Here is a 15,843-nt window from a genome sequence, read left to right as displayed (position 1 = left end):
ATGTTCTGTGTATGTTTCTTTTTTTCTCCTTAGGGCTTTACTGTGGTTGTGAGCTCAGTTCCGAATCAGAACCTAGAAATCCAGCCCTATGACCTCAGCATTGATATTTATAGCCGCTACATCTATTGGACTTGTGAGGCCACCAATGTCATTAATGTAACGAGATTAGATGGGAGATCAATTGGAGTGGTGTTAAAGGGCGAGCAAGACAGACCTCGAGCCATTGTGGTAAACCCAGAAAAAGGGTATGTTACCAACAGGGAATCTCAAACCCTCATCAGCTTTCCTATTTATCCCATTTATATTCTTGCTTTCTCTGTTTTTCTGCCTAGAATGTCCTTCCTTAGTCACTACTGCTTTGTCTGTCGTTTCTACCCATACCTCCAGAACTGTTGGAACTAAGTCGTCCTCCACTAATTTCCCCTTGATCTCCCCTGTGCCACCCTCCTCCAAATGTGACGTCCTCCTCTCTTAAATGCCCACTAGTCTATATCTGTGCCTCTTTAGTCCTTTCCAGTTTACCTTATACTTGATTATTTTCAGGCTTATATTTTCTCGGCTTTAGGTTCCTTTATGTAAGAACCTAGTATGTCTTTAATACAGAGCTTTGCATTCAATTAATAGTACTTAATTTAATATGAATGAATGATAAGGAATTCAGCAAGGAAAGTAGCTTACTTCAGAAGAGCTATAGGAAAGAGATGAACTGAAGAAGTTAAATATAAGAAATAATTCATATATGACTTTATTTTCAGTTATGAAATGGACTAGAAAAGAAATTTAAAAGTTTGTGTCCAAATCTGATTACTGCTGTTATCTTTTATTTATCATATTATTCCAAAAGCATAAGTGTGCCTCTGTCTAACATTTTGTTTTATTAATTCCTGGAAGTTAACTCCCTAAGAAATTCTGTGCAACCTTTGTTACTGTTTTTGAAATTAAGAAATGTATTCCATGATCTTTAAAATATACTCTAAAACCTTAAAAAATTACACTTAGTACTATTTTACTTCCTTTTATCTTAACAGAAATATTCTCATTTTGTGTGGTTTCTTATTTTAGTAAACTTAGAGTTTCCTCTTTCTTTCCAGGTATATGTATTTTACCAATCTTCAGGAAAGGTCTCCCAAAATTGAACGAGCTGCTTTAGATGGAACAGAACGGGAAGTCCTCTTTTTCAGTGGTTTAAGTAAACCAATTGCTTTAGCTCTTGATAGCAGATTAGGCAAACTCTTCTGGGCTGATTCAGATCTCCGGCGAATTGAAAGCAGTGATCTCTCAGGTACCCAAGAAATATTATTTCTGTTTCAATAATTGAGATGATTCACTGATAGCATTTGTATTTTCCTTCTGTTGTACACATTTCTTTACAGTTTTATTCACTAAGAGTAGTCAGCAGCAAGTAGGTTGGGAAGCACTTTTTCTTTAACCATCAACATGATTTTTCCATTTGTTATCTAAAAACTTGCCAATTTTCTTGATTTGGGCTCTGTAAATAGTACGTTTCTAATGCACCTCTTCTCTTTTTCTAATTCTTCCACTCTACTTTACTTCTCATCATCTCTGGCCTGAATTCTAGACTATGATTAGTCTCCTCCCTGTTGATTTTTCCTCCCTGGAAGTTTACACACTGTTCCTGAATTAATTTTCCAAAGCATGGTTTCTAATCATGTCACTGCCATACTGAAAAACCCTCCAGGGTAGTCTCATAACCCAAAGAAAAAAGTCTGGTTGAATGCTTAAGTTGGTATTTGTCTTTCACAAACTCATCGTTAAATGCAAATGATCTTAACATTCCTGGTGTGTTTTAATGAAATTAAATAATTTGTTGATCTTCAAATGTACTTTTTCATTTCTCTGTAATCCTCTGTTTACAATCACAGTTGTTCCCATACCCCAGTTTCTGAAGTCCAAATACTCTGTGTGGCCTTAACGGTGATCAAGGAAATGAAATTAAAATAATACATTATATGAGAGCCATAAAATATAAAGTTGATTATTCCTAGCATTGTCCAGAAAGGTAACAAGTGGCATGCTCTCATATACTTTTGTGAAGTGAAATTAGTAGAACCTTTTCAGAGGGAAATGTGCTGGTGCACTTCCGTTTCAGAGAGCTGTCTTACAGACAACGGATGTGTTTGCTGAGCATTCTTTGTAATATGTACAAAAAAATACATCTGAGTATATTAAGTGTGTGAAATATTATTCAATAGATGAGGTGTGTAGTGACATAGAAGGATGATTTTTTAAAATTAAGTTGTGTAATGTTATTAAGATTTAGTTTTATTTAAGCACAGTTTTATTAAACATAGGCAAAACACTCTCTGACATAAATCACAGCAAGATCCTCTATGACCCACCTCCCAGAATATTGGAAATAAAAGCAAAAATAAACAAATGAAACTTAAAAGCTTTTGCACAACAAAGGAAACTATAAGCAAGGTGAAAAGACAGCCTTCAGAATGGGCGAAAATAATAGCAAATGAAGAAACAGACAAAGGATTAATCTCAAAAATATACAAGCAACTCCTGCAGCTCAATTCCAGAAAAATAAATGACCCAATCAAAAAATGGGCCAAAGATCTAAACAGACATTTCTCCAAAGAAGACTTACAGATGGCTAACAGACACATGAAAAGATGCTCAACATCATTCATTATCAGAGAAATGCAAATCAAAACCTCAATGAGATACCATTACACGCCAGTCAGAATGGCTGCTATCCAAAAGTCTACAAGCAATAAATGCTGGAGAGGGTGTGGAGAAAAGGGAACCCTCTTACACTGTTGGTGGGAATGCAAACTAGTACAGCCGCTATGGAGAACAGTGTGGAGATTCCTTAAAAAACTGGAAATAGAACTGCCATATGACCCAGCAATCCCACTCCTGGGCATACACACTGAGGAAACCAGATCTGAAAGAGACACGTGCACCCCAATGTTCATCGCAGCACTGTTTATAATAGCCAGGACATGGAAGCAACCTAGATGCCCATCAGCAGACAAATGGATAAGGAAGCTGTGGTACATATACATAATGGAATATTACTCAGCCATTAAAAAGAATTCATTTGAATCAGTTCTAATGAGATGGATGAAACTGGAGCCCATTATACAAAGTGAAGTAAGCCAGAAAGATAAAGACCAATATGGTATACTAACGCATATACATGGAATTTAAAAAGATGGTAACGATAACCCTATATGCAAAACAGAAAAAGAGACACAGATGTACAGAACAGACTTTTGTACTCTGTGGGAGAAGGCGAGGGTGGGATGTTCTGAGAGAACAGCATTGAAACAAGTATACTATCAAAGGTGAAACATCACCAGCCCAGGTTGGATGCATGAGACAAGTGCTCAGAGCTGGTGCACTGGGAAGACCCAGAGGGATGGGATGGAGAGGGAGGTGGGAGGGGGGATCGGGATGGGGAACACATGTAAATCCATGGCTGTTTCGTGTCGGTGTATGATAAAAACCACTACAATATTGTAAAGTAATTAGCCTCCAACTAATATAAATGGAAAAAAAAGTAAAATTTAAAACTATATTATACACACACACACACATGCATATGCACACACACTGTATACACTGGCAGATTGCCTCCAAAAATGCAATATATCCTATACAGAGACATACATGTGTATACATATACACATTACACATATAATATATGTATATACTATTGTAAACATATATGTTTGTGTATTCCTTGAAAAATATTCAAGCAAATATATCTTGAGAAAGGTTTAAAAGTTTAGCATGCTAATGTGTTAAGAGTATTTCTGAATCATTTAAAGTTTTATATATTTCAATGTATTTGTAATTTTTCAAAAACTAAACAAGTTCTCTCTTCAGGTTCAAAAGACTCCCTTCCATTATGTCTTCTTTGATTCCAAACTGTCATGCACACACCTTGCATAGTATATTCTTTCCTTTAACTGATCACCTGTATCTCTTATATCCCATCTCATTTGTTTAATAGTTACTTATATCCATGTTTTAGCCCTTACTAATATGTCAGTGGATTTTTTTCCCCTACTTTTCCTTTTCTCTTTTTTCTTCAGTTAGGATTATTATAATTTTTTTTAATAGAGGTGATGCATGTTCTTTAGACAGTTTAGAAAATAAAAAAGAAAATCCAAAACACTAACATTATTGATACTTTAATGAATTAGCTTTTTTTTTTTCTAAATTTTTTTTTTCATTTCTCCACTCTTAATTATGACATGGTTCTAACATATAGAAAGTACAGAGTTTCTGCCATCCAACTTAGTCAAATCTTAGTGTTTGACCATACTTGCTTTTGAACCTCCTTTCCTCCTCTCTTGAAAAAAGACATAGGGAGAATTTGAAGCTCTTGTGTCTCCTTCCCCAATTCTGTTTTCCTTCCTTTTTCTTAAGAGGCAACTTTTGATGTGTTTTTTTGCCGTGCATGGTTTGCTCTGTGTGTCTGTATTTTTTACTGTGTATACTGATACAAATTTAAGCTTTTTTACTTTTTAAATTTAATATAGTCTCATGTATTTCTTTGTCACCTGCCTTTTTCAGATATATCAGTTTTGAGATGATCCCTATTGATCCACAAATCTATGTTAGTTATTTTGCTAAATAGTGGTTTCGTTGTATGATCATTCTACAGTTTCTCTATTTCTATTCTGCTGTCTAAACTGCTGTTTCCAATTTTTTGCCATTAAAAGCAGTAGTCTAAACCTAGTAGTGGGATTGCTATGTAATGTGGTATGTATATATTCAACTTGAATATGTCTGTTCACACTGCTCTCCAACGTGATTGTATCGGTTTAAAATCCTCTCTAGAAGTATATGAGTTTCTCCTTTAGTAGTTGGTACTGTTAGACTTCTGAATTTTTACCAATCCAATAGTTTTAAAGGTATATCTGATTATTAATAAAATACAAATTTTTCTGTTTGATATTGAAATTAATTTATTGGGCACTCATGTTTCTTCTGTGAATTGCAGTTCTTAGTTTTTGTCAATTTTTCTATTACTGATTTCTAGAAATTCTTTATTCAGTGTATTAATGCATTATTAAATTACATACATATTCAGGGAGAATTGTTGTGGTTAAAGAATTCAGTCTTTTCATTTATGACTGTGGTGTATCTTTCCATTTAAAAGTCATCTGTAGTGATTTTTGATACATCTTTATACTTGCCTCTATAGAGAAAGATATGTTTTATATAAATCTTTGCTTGTGATTTACTTTTTCACTCTCCCAGTGATGTCTTTAGATGAAAATAAGTTATATTTTTAGCATTGCACAGCTTATTAATTTTTCCCTGTATGATTTGTGCGTTTTATGTTATGTTTAAGAAATCTTTGCCTACTGCTTAGTTACAAAGATATTTTCTTTTGTTTTTTCCTAACATTTTTTTTGTTTAACTTGTCTTATTTTAGATCTCTAATCCATTTGGAATTTATTCTTGTGTACCATGTGAGACAGGGGTTTAATTCTGTTTTCTGTGTGACTGATTCAGGACCATCTCTTTTGAGAAGACCATTCTTCCCCTACTCTTCTTTCCTGTTACATTTGTTGTAAATAAAGTAATTATATTTGTGTGAGTTTATTTCTGGACCCTAATGTTCCCTTGGTCACCTTGTCTTTATAGTGTCTTAATTTATAGCAGATTTGTCTAGCAGTGTATGTCCTTAGTATTTCTTACCTTGATTAGTATTACCTTAATATTTCTTGCCAAAGATTATCTTGGCAGTTGTTGACATTTTGCATTTCCATATACATTTTAGAATCAGCCTCTTGAGTTTCCACCAAAAACAAAAAACCTAGTAGAATTCTGAGTGGCCTTGCTTTAAGTTTATAGCAGTTTAGGAAAAATTGTTATCTTTATAATATTAGTCTTCTAAACCATGAACATGGTATATATCTCCATGTATTTAAAACTTAATTTCCCTTAGTGTTTTGTAATTTTCTCTGTCGAGGTTGCCTGTCTTTCATTGTAGTTATTCTTTGGTATTTAATGCTTTTGAATGCTAGTGATAAATTAGGAGTATTCTAAATATTTAATATTTCATTTTCTGGCTGTGGCTGAAATACAGAAATACAGTTTTTCTTTTCCTCTCCTACACCTGTACATTGAGTTTGTTCCCAACCACCTTGCTAAATTATTAATAGAATTTTCTGTGTTATGGAATCATTTGTCTACAAATGAGGAAAGTTGTTTTTTTTCTTTTTCAGTCCTTTTCTCCTTGTTGCCTCACTACATTGACTGGGGACTACTCCCCGCCCCAGTACAATATTGAACAAAATAATAGAGTCCCTAGGTATTTTTGTTTAATTTTGTATTTGCTTTCCATGATTTGAGGATAAAGCATCCAATACTTCATTATTAGGTTTTTGCTAAGGTTTTTCTGTAGGTAACTTTTAAAAATCAGATTAAGGAAGTTCTGTTCTTGGCAGAGGAACCAGGGATCAAATTGCCAACATCTGTTGGATCATAGAAAAAACAAGAGAGTTCCAGAAAAACATCTGCTTTATTGACTACACCAAAGCCTGTAACTGTGAATCACAACAAACTGGAAAATTCTTCAAGAGATGGGAATACCAGACCACCTTACCTGCCACTTGAGAAATCTGTATGCAGGTCAAGAGGCAACAGTTAGAACTGGACATGGAACAACAGACTGGTTCCAAATTGGGAAAGGAGTATGTCAAGACTGTGTATTGTGACCCTGTTTATGTAATTTATGTGCAGAGTACATCATGTGAAATGATGGGCTGGATGAAGCACAAGCTGGAATCAAGATTGCCAGGAGGAATATCAATAGCCTCAGAGATGGAGATGACACCCCGTATGCCAGAAAGTGAAGAAAAACTGAAGAGCCTCTTGATGAAAGTGAAAGAGGAAAGTGAAATGGCTTAAAGCTCAACATTCAGAAAACTAAGATCATGGCATCTGGTCCCGTCACTTCATGGCAAATAGATGGGGAGACAACGGAAATAGTGACAGACTTTATTTTTCTGGGCTCCAAAATCACTTCAGATGGTGACTGCAGCCATGAAACATGCTTACTTCTTGGAAGAAAAGTTATGACCAACCTAGACAACTTACTAAAAAGCGGGGACATTACTTTGCCAACAAAGGTTCGTCTGGTCAAAGCTATGATTTTTCCAGTAGTCATGTATAAATGTGAGAGTTGGGCTATAAAGAAAGCTGAGTGCTGAAGAATTGATGCTTTTGAACTGTAGTATTGGAGAAGACTCTAGAGAGTCCCTTGCAATGAGATCCAACCAGTCCATCCTAAAGAAAATCAGTTCTAAATGTTCATTGGAAGGACTGAAGCTGAAACTCCAATACTTTGGCCACGTGATGCGAAGAGCTGACTCTTTGGAAAAGACCCTGATGCTGGGAAAGGTTGAGGGCAGGAGGAGAAGGGGATGACAGAGGACAAGGTGGTTGGATAGCATCCCCAACTCTATGGACATGAGTTTGAGCAAGCTCCGGGAGTTGGTGATGGAGAGGGAAGCCTGGCATGCTGCAGTTCATGGGGTCACAAAGAGTTGGACACGACTGAGCGACTGAACTGAACTCTTGTTAGTTTGGTGGAATAAATCAAACTTGGCATGATACATTATCCTTTTTTTATATTGCTGAATTTGATTTGGTAATGTTTTATTTAAGATGTTTACATCTGTGTTCATGAGAAAGATTACCCCATGGTTTTCCTTTCTTACCAATATAATGCACTTGTTGGAGTTTTGCCATCAAAGTTACATTGGCTTAATAAGAAACATTTCCTTTTTTCCTGTTTTCTGAAAAAGGTTGATTTAATGTTGGTAGGGTTTTCTTCTTTTTTTTCCCCCCTTCCTTTTATATACTCACAGATAATCCTATACTTTTGTCATGGGTTATCTTTCTGCTTAGAGTCGTTTATACTAGAGTAGATTTAGTATATGCTTTAGTTTGCTGAATAAGTATGTCTTTTCATTGCTGGTTCTGGTGTATTTTAACTGCTCTTAGAGTAGATCTTGGGTCCTCTAGCAACACTGTTGACCTCTCCTCATTTTCTCCAGTTGTTCAGTTGAGGCCATCCTTACACTACCACCAACTCATCTTTTTTCTTTTTTTTTTTTACCATTCTTTCTGCTGCTGTTTTAAATTTAATTTTAATTTTTATCAAAATAATACATGTAAATGTGGAAATCAAGTGGTTCCACTTGACCTGTAAAAAAAAAATCCAAGTTTACTTCTCTGCTCCTTCCTCCTGTTAGTTCCTACTCTTAGAGGCATCTCTGATGGTTCAATCAAGAGTCATTTTAAAATAACTGATTTAAAACAGCTGCTTCTTGATGTTTAAATTTTAGACATCACAATTTGACTTTTTTTGATGGAAGATGAGGGTTTGCTGTCTTAAATGATATATCACTAAAATACCCATATGAACTTTTCTATCATCCACCCAGCTAAATTATCCCATCCAACTTAAAAACTATGATTTTTTTAAAAAAATTAAACCATAATTTTTAAGTTCATAATTATTTGTTATTTATGCGTATGGAAATATAACCATCACCTTCATTTCTTTCTGCAGCTTTTTTCCTCTCTGAAATTATTTTTGTCTAATTTACATATTGTTTCAATATATGCAGATTCAGCAACCAATCTATGTTTTTTTTTTTCCCTGTGTCACTGGAGTCATACCTCTTTATCATTCTGTTTCAGTCAGTCTGGATTGGCTTGCTCTAGGCCAGCCTCCTTTCACTGTTATCCTGGACATGTACTTGCTGGTCTTCTTGGTGCTGAACCTGCTGTTTGCTAGTTTCTATTTGTTTGGTTCATTCCTTTTCCTGAGAGATCACATCCTCTACTAGCTACTTGAAAGGAAGTTCATAGGAGATTAATCTAGGTCTGTTGCTTGTCTCTTATCCAGCTTGTAAATTTTATATTGCTTTTCTACTCTCATGTCCTATTTTTCCTTATGCTTACTTATGCCTTCATTGTTTACTATCATTTTAGTAGATTTTTAGGAGGGAGTGTAAGTAGACTTGTGTTTAACTCACCATGGATCGGAATGTTGACTTACTGCCTTCTCATATGTATCTCCCCACCTTTCTCCATTTATTAAGCTTAGCTTTATGCTTGGCTCTTTCCTGGAACTTCCCCTGATGTTTCCAAAGTATTAAGCTAGTATCTTTCTTTGACTGAACTCATCAACTAAGAACCAGGGAAAAGTTCTATAGATATTTGAAGGATGATTAGGAGGAAGAGGAATGGATATATGTTTTCTTTTTTTTTTTCCATTTATTTTTATTAGTTGGAGGCTAATTACAATATTGTAGTGGTTTTTGCCATACATTGACATGAATCAGCCATGGATTTACATGTGTTCCCCATCCCGATTTCCCCTCCCACCTCACTCCCCATCGCATCCCTCTGGGTCTTCCCAGTGCACCAGCCCTGAGCACTTGTCTCATGCATCCAACCTGGGCTGGTGGTCTGTTTCCCCTTGATAATATACTGTTTCAATGCTATTCTCTCAGAACATCCCACCCTCGCCTTCTCCCACAGAGTCTAAAAGTCTGTTCTGTACATCTGTGTCTCTTTTTCTGTTTTGCATATTGGGTTATTGTTGCCATCTTTTAAAATTCCATATATATGCATTAGTATACTGTATTGGTCTTTATCTTTCTGGCTTACTTCACTCTGTATAAGGGGCTCTAGTTTCATCCATCTCATTAGAACTGATTCAAATGAATTCTTTTTGATGGCTGAGTAATATTCCATTATGTATATGTATCACAGCTTCCTTATCCATTTGTCTGCTGATGGGCATCTAGGTTGCTTCCATGTCCTGGCAATTATAAACAGTGCTGCGATGAACATTGGGGTGCATGTGTCTCTTTCAGATCTGGTTTCCTCGGTGTGTATGCCCAGGAGTGGGATTGCTGGGTCATATGGCAGTTCTATTTCCAGTTTTTTAAGGAATCTCCACACTGTTCTCCATAGCGGCTGTACTAGTTTGCATTCCCACCAACAGTGTAAGAGGGTTCCCTTTTCTCCACACCCTCTCCAGCATTTATTGCTTGTAGACTTTTGGATAGCAGCCATCCTGACTGATGTGTAATGGTACCTCGTTGTGGTTTTGATTTGCATTTCCCTGATAATGAGTGATGTTGAGCATCTTTTCATGTGTTTGTTAGCCATCTGTATGTCTTAAGAGAACATAGGCAAAACACTCTCTGACATAAATCACAGCAGGATCCTCTATGAACCACCTCCCAGAATATTGGAAATAAAAGCAAAAATACACAAATGGGACCTAATTAAACTTAAAAGCTTTTGCACAATGAAAGAAACTATAAGCAAGGTGAAAAGACAGCCCTCAGAATGGGAGAAAATAATAGCAAACGAAGCAACAGACAAAGGATTAATCTCAAAAATATACAAGCAGCTCCTGCAGCTCAATTCCAGGAAAATAAATGACGCAATCAAAAAATGGGCCAAAGAACTAAACAGACATTTCTCCAAAGAAGATATATGGATATATGTTTTCTATTTGAATGAGGGCGAAGCAGTTGGGGTGGTGAGGAGTGGGGCACAGATTTCAACATATGGTGTGAAAAAACTTTCTCATAGTTCAGTAACAGAGTTGGTTGCCTTTCCAGAAGCTGGATGGCTTTGTGTCTGGGGTATTTTAGAAATACTTATTTTGAGGCGAAGCTTAAACCAGGTAATGTATGAGTCTTTCCCAGTGTTCTGAGTGGCTGAGTGAGTGAGGATGTTGTTCTCCACAGATGCCTTGAGTGTGCTCACCAGGTGTGGGTGGCCAACAACACAGAGTGCTCTGCCCACCACCACTGCTTCATATAGAGAAGCACTGTTTTGTATGTTTTATGTATTAGAGAGCCTCATAAAATTTAATTGGAAAAAAATGGACTGGTTTAAAAATTTTTGAAAATGGCTCTGAAGTTCTTTTCTACGTTCCTGTGAACCCAGTATTTACTGTGTGTTGGACACTTATTTGCTCTTGATTGCACTTAAATGTCTAGTCTGTTATCTGGTATGTATATATCTTTTCATCTCAGAAAGATTTTTGAGTTTTCTGCTAGAGAGCTTATCATATTTTCCTTCTCAGTACTTCTAGAATCCTAATGGGTTTTCAGTCAATAGCTCTTGAATTTTTGACTTGACCACATGAATCATTTCTGTTGAACATTCTCCTTTCCAAGGGGCCAACCGAATAGTGTTAGAAGACACCAACATTCTACAGCCTGTGGGACTGACTGTGTTTGAAAACTGGCTATACTGGATCGATAAGCAGCAGCAAATGATTGAAAAAATTGACATGACAGGTCGAGAGGGTAGAACCAAAGTCCAGGCTCGAATTGCCCAGCTTAGCGACATTCACGCAGTAAAGGAGCTGAATCTTCAGGAGTATAGTAAGTACTGATGGTGTATTGCTAGTCACAAGATTCATGTTTGTTATTAGACGTGACAAAAATTAAGATGTTGTGTGTCTTCTATTTTAAGATTTTCATATACTTCTAGTTTTGCCATTTTTAAAAAGTCTCCATGTTTTTAAAACCTTAGACTCACCTGGAAATTTTTTTATTTTAAACATGTTTTCCCTATAAAACAAGAGTTAGAGAAAGGAATGGTGTGTCTCATTTTCAAAAATCTCCCCACCCAGGAACAGCAAGGACTTGCTCTTCATGTTTTCTCTTTCTCTCCTTCAGCGTTTTAAGAATACTGGTGTAAAGCCTGTATTAATATTTCTTTTGTTTCACAGACATCCTCATGGTTTCAACAGAAGCAGAAGTTAACATTTATATAATGATGAATAGAGTTATCATGAAAATAAACCTATTCTTTGGCAAAAACAAAGCAAACTAAAAATTAACGTATAAACTTAGAGAAGACTATGCTTAATAAATGCTTGGTTTTTTTCCCCCTTTTAGTTAAGTTTGTCAACTCACAGCTTAGGAAAGTGGCCATAAATTATTGAAAACTTGAAAATGACTAGTCATCTTGGCTTAGTTAATATGTGTTAATATAATACTATTAACTCTATAGTATTAATATTAGAGTTAGTATTAATATTTTAGTATCAACATTATTATAATTTTTGTATATATAAATATATTATTTATATATATCTTTATTATAGTGTTTAGTATCAACATTATTAATAAGTTAATATTAATAGTAATTAACACTGTTAACTCTGTTAACATAATACTGTTATATCTGTCATCAGATGTACCCTCCCAGCCATCACTACTGTAGATCTTACACAATTATATCAGGAACGCAGATGTTAAAATGGAGGACTAATGAGAGAAGTATTCACCCCTGAACTTCTCAGGACAGTGTTTTCAAATCAAATTGGAATATTTAAGAAAGAAATAGGAATGAGAACACCATAGGTTGTTCAAGTCTCTCTTGTGTTGTCACTGTTCATGAACTTAGAAGTTAATTAGAGGTATCTGAGATTTAATAGTTAGAATTGTCATTGTATGTTATAACATGTAATTCATGCTGAGTACTTAATAGAAATAAGGTAGACGTGATGTAATGGCTAAGTATTCAGTTGATACATGAGCTTTTTATGGCAGAAAATCTATGGATATTTTCAGAATTTCAGGGGGAGTATCTCTTTTTATAGTTCAACACTTAAATATGGTTTATATTTAGAAAAACTTTATTTTTCAAAATTTCTAAAAACATTAAAGAAAAGGAGATTGTTTATCAAGAGTGTCTTGGAATTAAAAGGTTGAGAAACACTTCTGTGTAGGTTGTCCATTCTGATACAAGGACTGATGTCTGCTTTGGGACATCTATATAGTATTACACATCTGCTCTTTTGTGCATAGCTGACTCCCTCCCTCTTGTCAACACACGCTGAAGCAGGACTGATGTCTTACTGACAAGAGTCAGATAATAAATGGGTGGCCACATTTGATGTTGGTATTCTGGGATGATAGCTGTCAAGTTGCTTTTGACGTGAGCTAAGTAGAAAAGTCAAAGCAATGATTTCATTAAATATAACTTATGAGACAGACTTTGAAATGTGCCTGACAGTGTATTTATTTAATTTAACCCAAATAGGAAGAAATCAAGCATTTGTAACATTGCAAGTTCTTTTGCGGTTGACCAAGCAAATAATTTTGATGGTCTCTGAGTGGTTGAATTCATGTGAACTTAGTTTTTCTTCTAACAGCTCTTAATTTTTAGCAGATTCCTCCTTAGAATACACTTTTTGAGTAAAATCATCATGTCTCTCAAAAAGGTAGAATTTCTGAGTTAAAAATCTTTAGAAGAATTTTTATATTTTAAAGAAAATAAGATCCAGGTTTCAGCGTTCTCCCCAGCAATTTTTTTACTTTGAGTAATCAGCTTTTCTTATTCACAAAAATTACCATGAGCTATACTATTACCTTACTTTATTTTAAAATATTTTATATATAAATATGTAAAGACAGTGGCTACATATAAATATTTTGTGTCTTAAATTGTCCTTGTTTACTTGTAGATTGTGTAGAGATGGTGTGAGTAATTATATTCAGTGGAAATAAAGTCCAAAGGAATTTTGCATTTGATTTTCTTGGTAACTCATAAATGATTGATTTTGGCTGGGCTTTTCTTCCTCCCTCCCTCCCTTGCTATTCTTTTCCCTTTCTTTTCTCTCTCTCATTCTCTTCTCTTTCCTCTTTGCTTGCAGGACAGCACCCTTGTGCTCAGGATAATGGAGGCTGTTCACACATCTGTCTTGTGAAGGGAGATGGTACCACAAGGTGTTCTTGCCCCATGCACTTGGTTCTTCTTCAAGATGAGCTGTTATGTGGAGGTAAATATGTTGTTATTTTCTTCTAAAAGTGTAATGCCAATCACATGTTCCAGAACTTAGTCTAGCATTCTTTGACAGTGAAATTGCTTTCTCCTAACTTGATTGGTCCCTGGTATTTCATACATCTGCACTATCCTAGGCTTTGGGGTATTCTAAGATTGAATTCACCATGACAAGAGATAGGTGTAACCTGACCCTGATCCTAAGGCAGAAGAGCCCTTTTGGGGGGAAACTGTAACTATAAATGAGTGTATTTCTCAATAATAAAGTAGTTTTTCCACCCTCAAAGGGTAACAAGAATTAATTCCACCTCCTGTAATCTTTATCCACTGAATTTTGTCAGTTTATGTGTCATTGTTGCGAATGTATTCAGTGGAAAGAATAGTCTTCTGTTCAGATCTATCAGCCGTTGCCTATTGTTTCTCTTACTTTTTCTAGCCAATAAAAAAGAAAAAAAAATTTTTTTTAAGATATTACTGAGTAGTAGTAATGTTGTAGTGAAATTGGCTCAGTTGCTCATGGGACCACAACAAAGGTGTATCCCTTTGTTAAAGCATAGTATGGTAGCATCAAATGCATTGTAATATTTATTCTTTTAATTTGGAAATTCTCCTGCTGGGGTTAGTTCTATGTGAATTCAACCAAAGGAAAAAGACTGTTTTCTACAGTGGTGGGGATTTAAAAACAATTTCTAATGATAGGAAAATGATTTAATAAAATAACTGAGCTTATGTAGCTGTTAAAAATTATGATCATAAACTGATGTAAAAATGTAGCCCAAAGTTGGCTCAAGTGGGAAAAAAATATTAAAATGGTGTTTTAATTATGTGATGAGAACTACATAAAAAATAAACCTCTGTGAAAAAAAGATTGAGAGGGTTTACACTCAAAATGTAAAAATTATTGATAAGGTGTTATTATAAGAATACTTTATTCTTCTAACTTGCAAGTTTAAAAAAAAAAAATAACATGTATTGAGTAGTGGCTATGAGGATCTCTGGACCGCAGGAGATGTAAAGATCTTTGACACAGAGAATGCAGTTTAGTTGGGGAGATCAGCTTTGTGCACAGGGAAAGTTAAGCTCTGGTTCTTAAAGTATCTGTCCCAATAGCAGGCATTAAACAATGATGTAAATATATTTAATGCACTGATCTGTACATTTAAAAATGGTTAAAATGGTAAACTTATTACATATATTTTGTGTGTGCTTAATTGCTCAGTTGTGTTCAACTCTTTATGACCCTTTGGATTGTAGCCTACCAAGCTCTCCTGTCCATGAGATTTTTTTCAAGCAAGAATACTGGGATGGGTAGCCATTTCCTCCTCCAGATGATATTCCTGATTCAGGGATCAAACCCTGGTCTCCTGCATTGCAGGCAGATTCTTTACCTGCTGAGCCATAAGGGAAGCCCCCAAAACAGAATCTAGTTGCTTAAAGTGTGTGTTAGTTGCTGAGTTGTGTCCCACTCTTTCTGACCACAAGGACCATAGGCCACCAGGCTCCTCTGTCCATGGGATTTCCCAGGCAAGAATACTGGAGTGGGTAGCCATTCCCTTTTCCAGGGGATCTTCCTGACCCAGGGATTGAACCTGGGTCTCCCGCATTGCCGGCAGATTCTTTACTATCTGAGCCACCAGGGCCATAATTTAAAAAAAAAAGCAAGTGTTTCCATATCAGAATACTAGATTATTGCTCCAATAAGGCAAATCTTAGAAAAATATGGTTTTATGTAGACACAGATAAAACTCAATCAGTGATATCACCTTTCATTTAGAAAGTGTCTTTTAAAAGACCAGTATTTTTTTTCATATTTAGTGATTCTTTTTAATGTATGTTTTAACTGAATAGTCAGTAGGCTTTAACAGATGTGTACAGTGGTGTTACCAGCACCCATTTCAAGTGAAAGAAAGTGAAAGTCGCTCAGTCGTGTCTGACTCTTTGCAACTCCATGGACTATACAGTCCATTGAATTCTCCAGGCCAGAATACTGGGGTGTGTAGCCTGTCCCTTCTC

General features: G+C 35.6%; 1 protein-coding gene across 5 annotated transcripts in view; it reads left to right on the top strand.

Annotated features, from left to right (window-relative positions):
* LRP6 (LDL receptor related protein 6) overlaps positions 1–15,843 on the top strand; it is a 173,303-nt gene that overhangs the window by 137,198 nt on the left and 20,262 nt on the right. For all 5 annotated transcript variants that reach the window (XM_043439798.1, XM_043439796.1, XM_043439797.1 and 2 more), the window contains 4 exons: positions 34–245; positions 1,092–1,282; positions 11,211–11,420; positions 13,703–13,828. In XM_043439798.1, the coding sequence (XP_043295733.1) occupies positions 34–245; positions 1,092–1,282; positions 11,211–11,420; positions 13,703–13,828 (739 nt within the window). The remainder of the gene's footprint in view (positions 1–33; positions 246–1,091; positions 1,283–11,210; positions 11,421–13,702; positions 13,829–15,843) is intronic.

This window comes from Cervus canadensis, chromosome 21 (assembly GCF_019320065.1).
Source record: "Cervus canadensis isolate Bull #8, Minnesota chromosome 21, ASM1932006v1, whole genome shotgun sequence".
NCBI lineage: Eukaryota > Metazoa > Chordata > Mammalia > Artiodactyla > Cervidae > Cervus > Cervus canadensis.
This window is presented reverse-complemented; position numbering and strand designations above follow the sequence as displayed.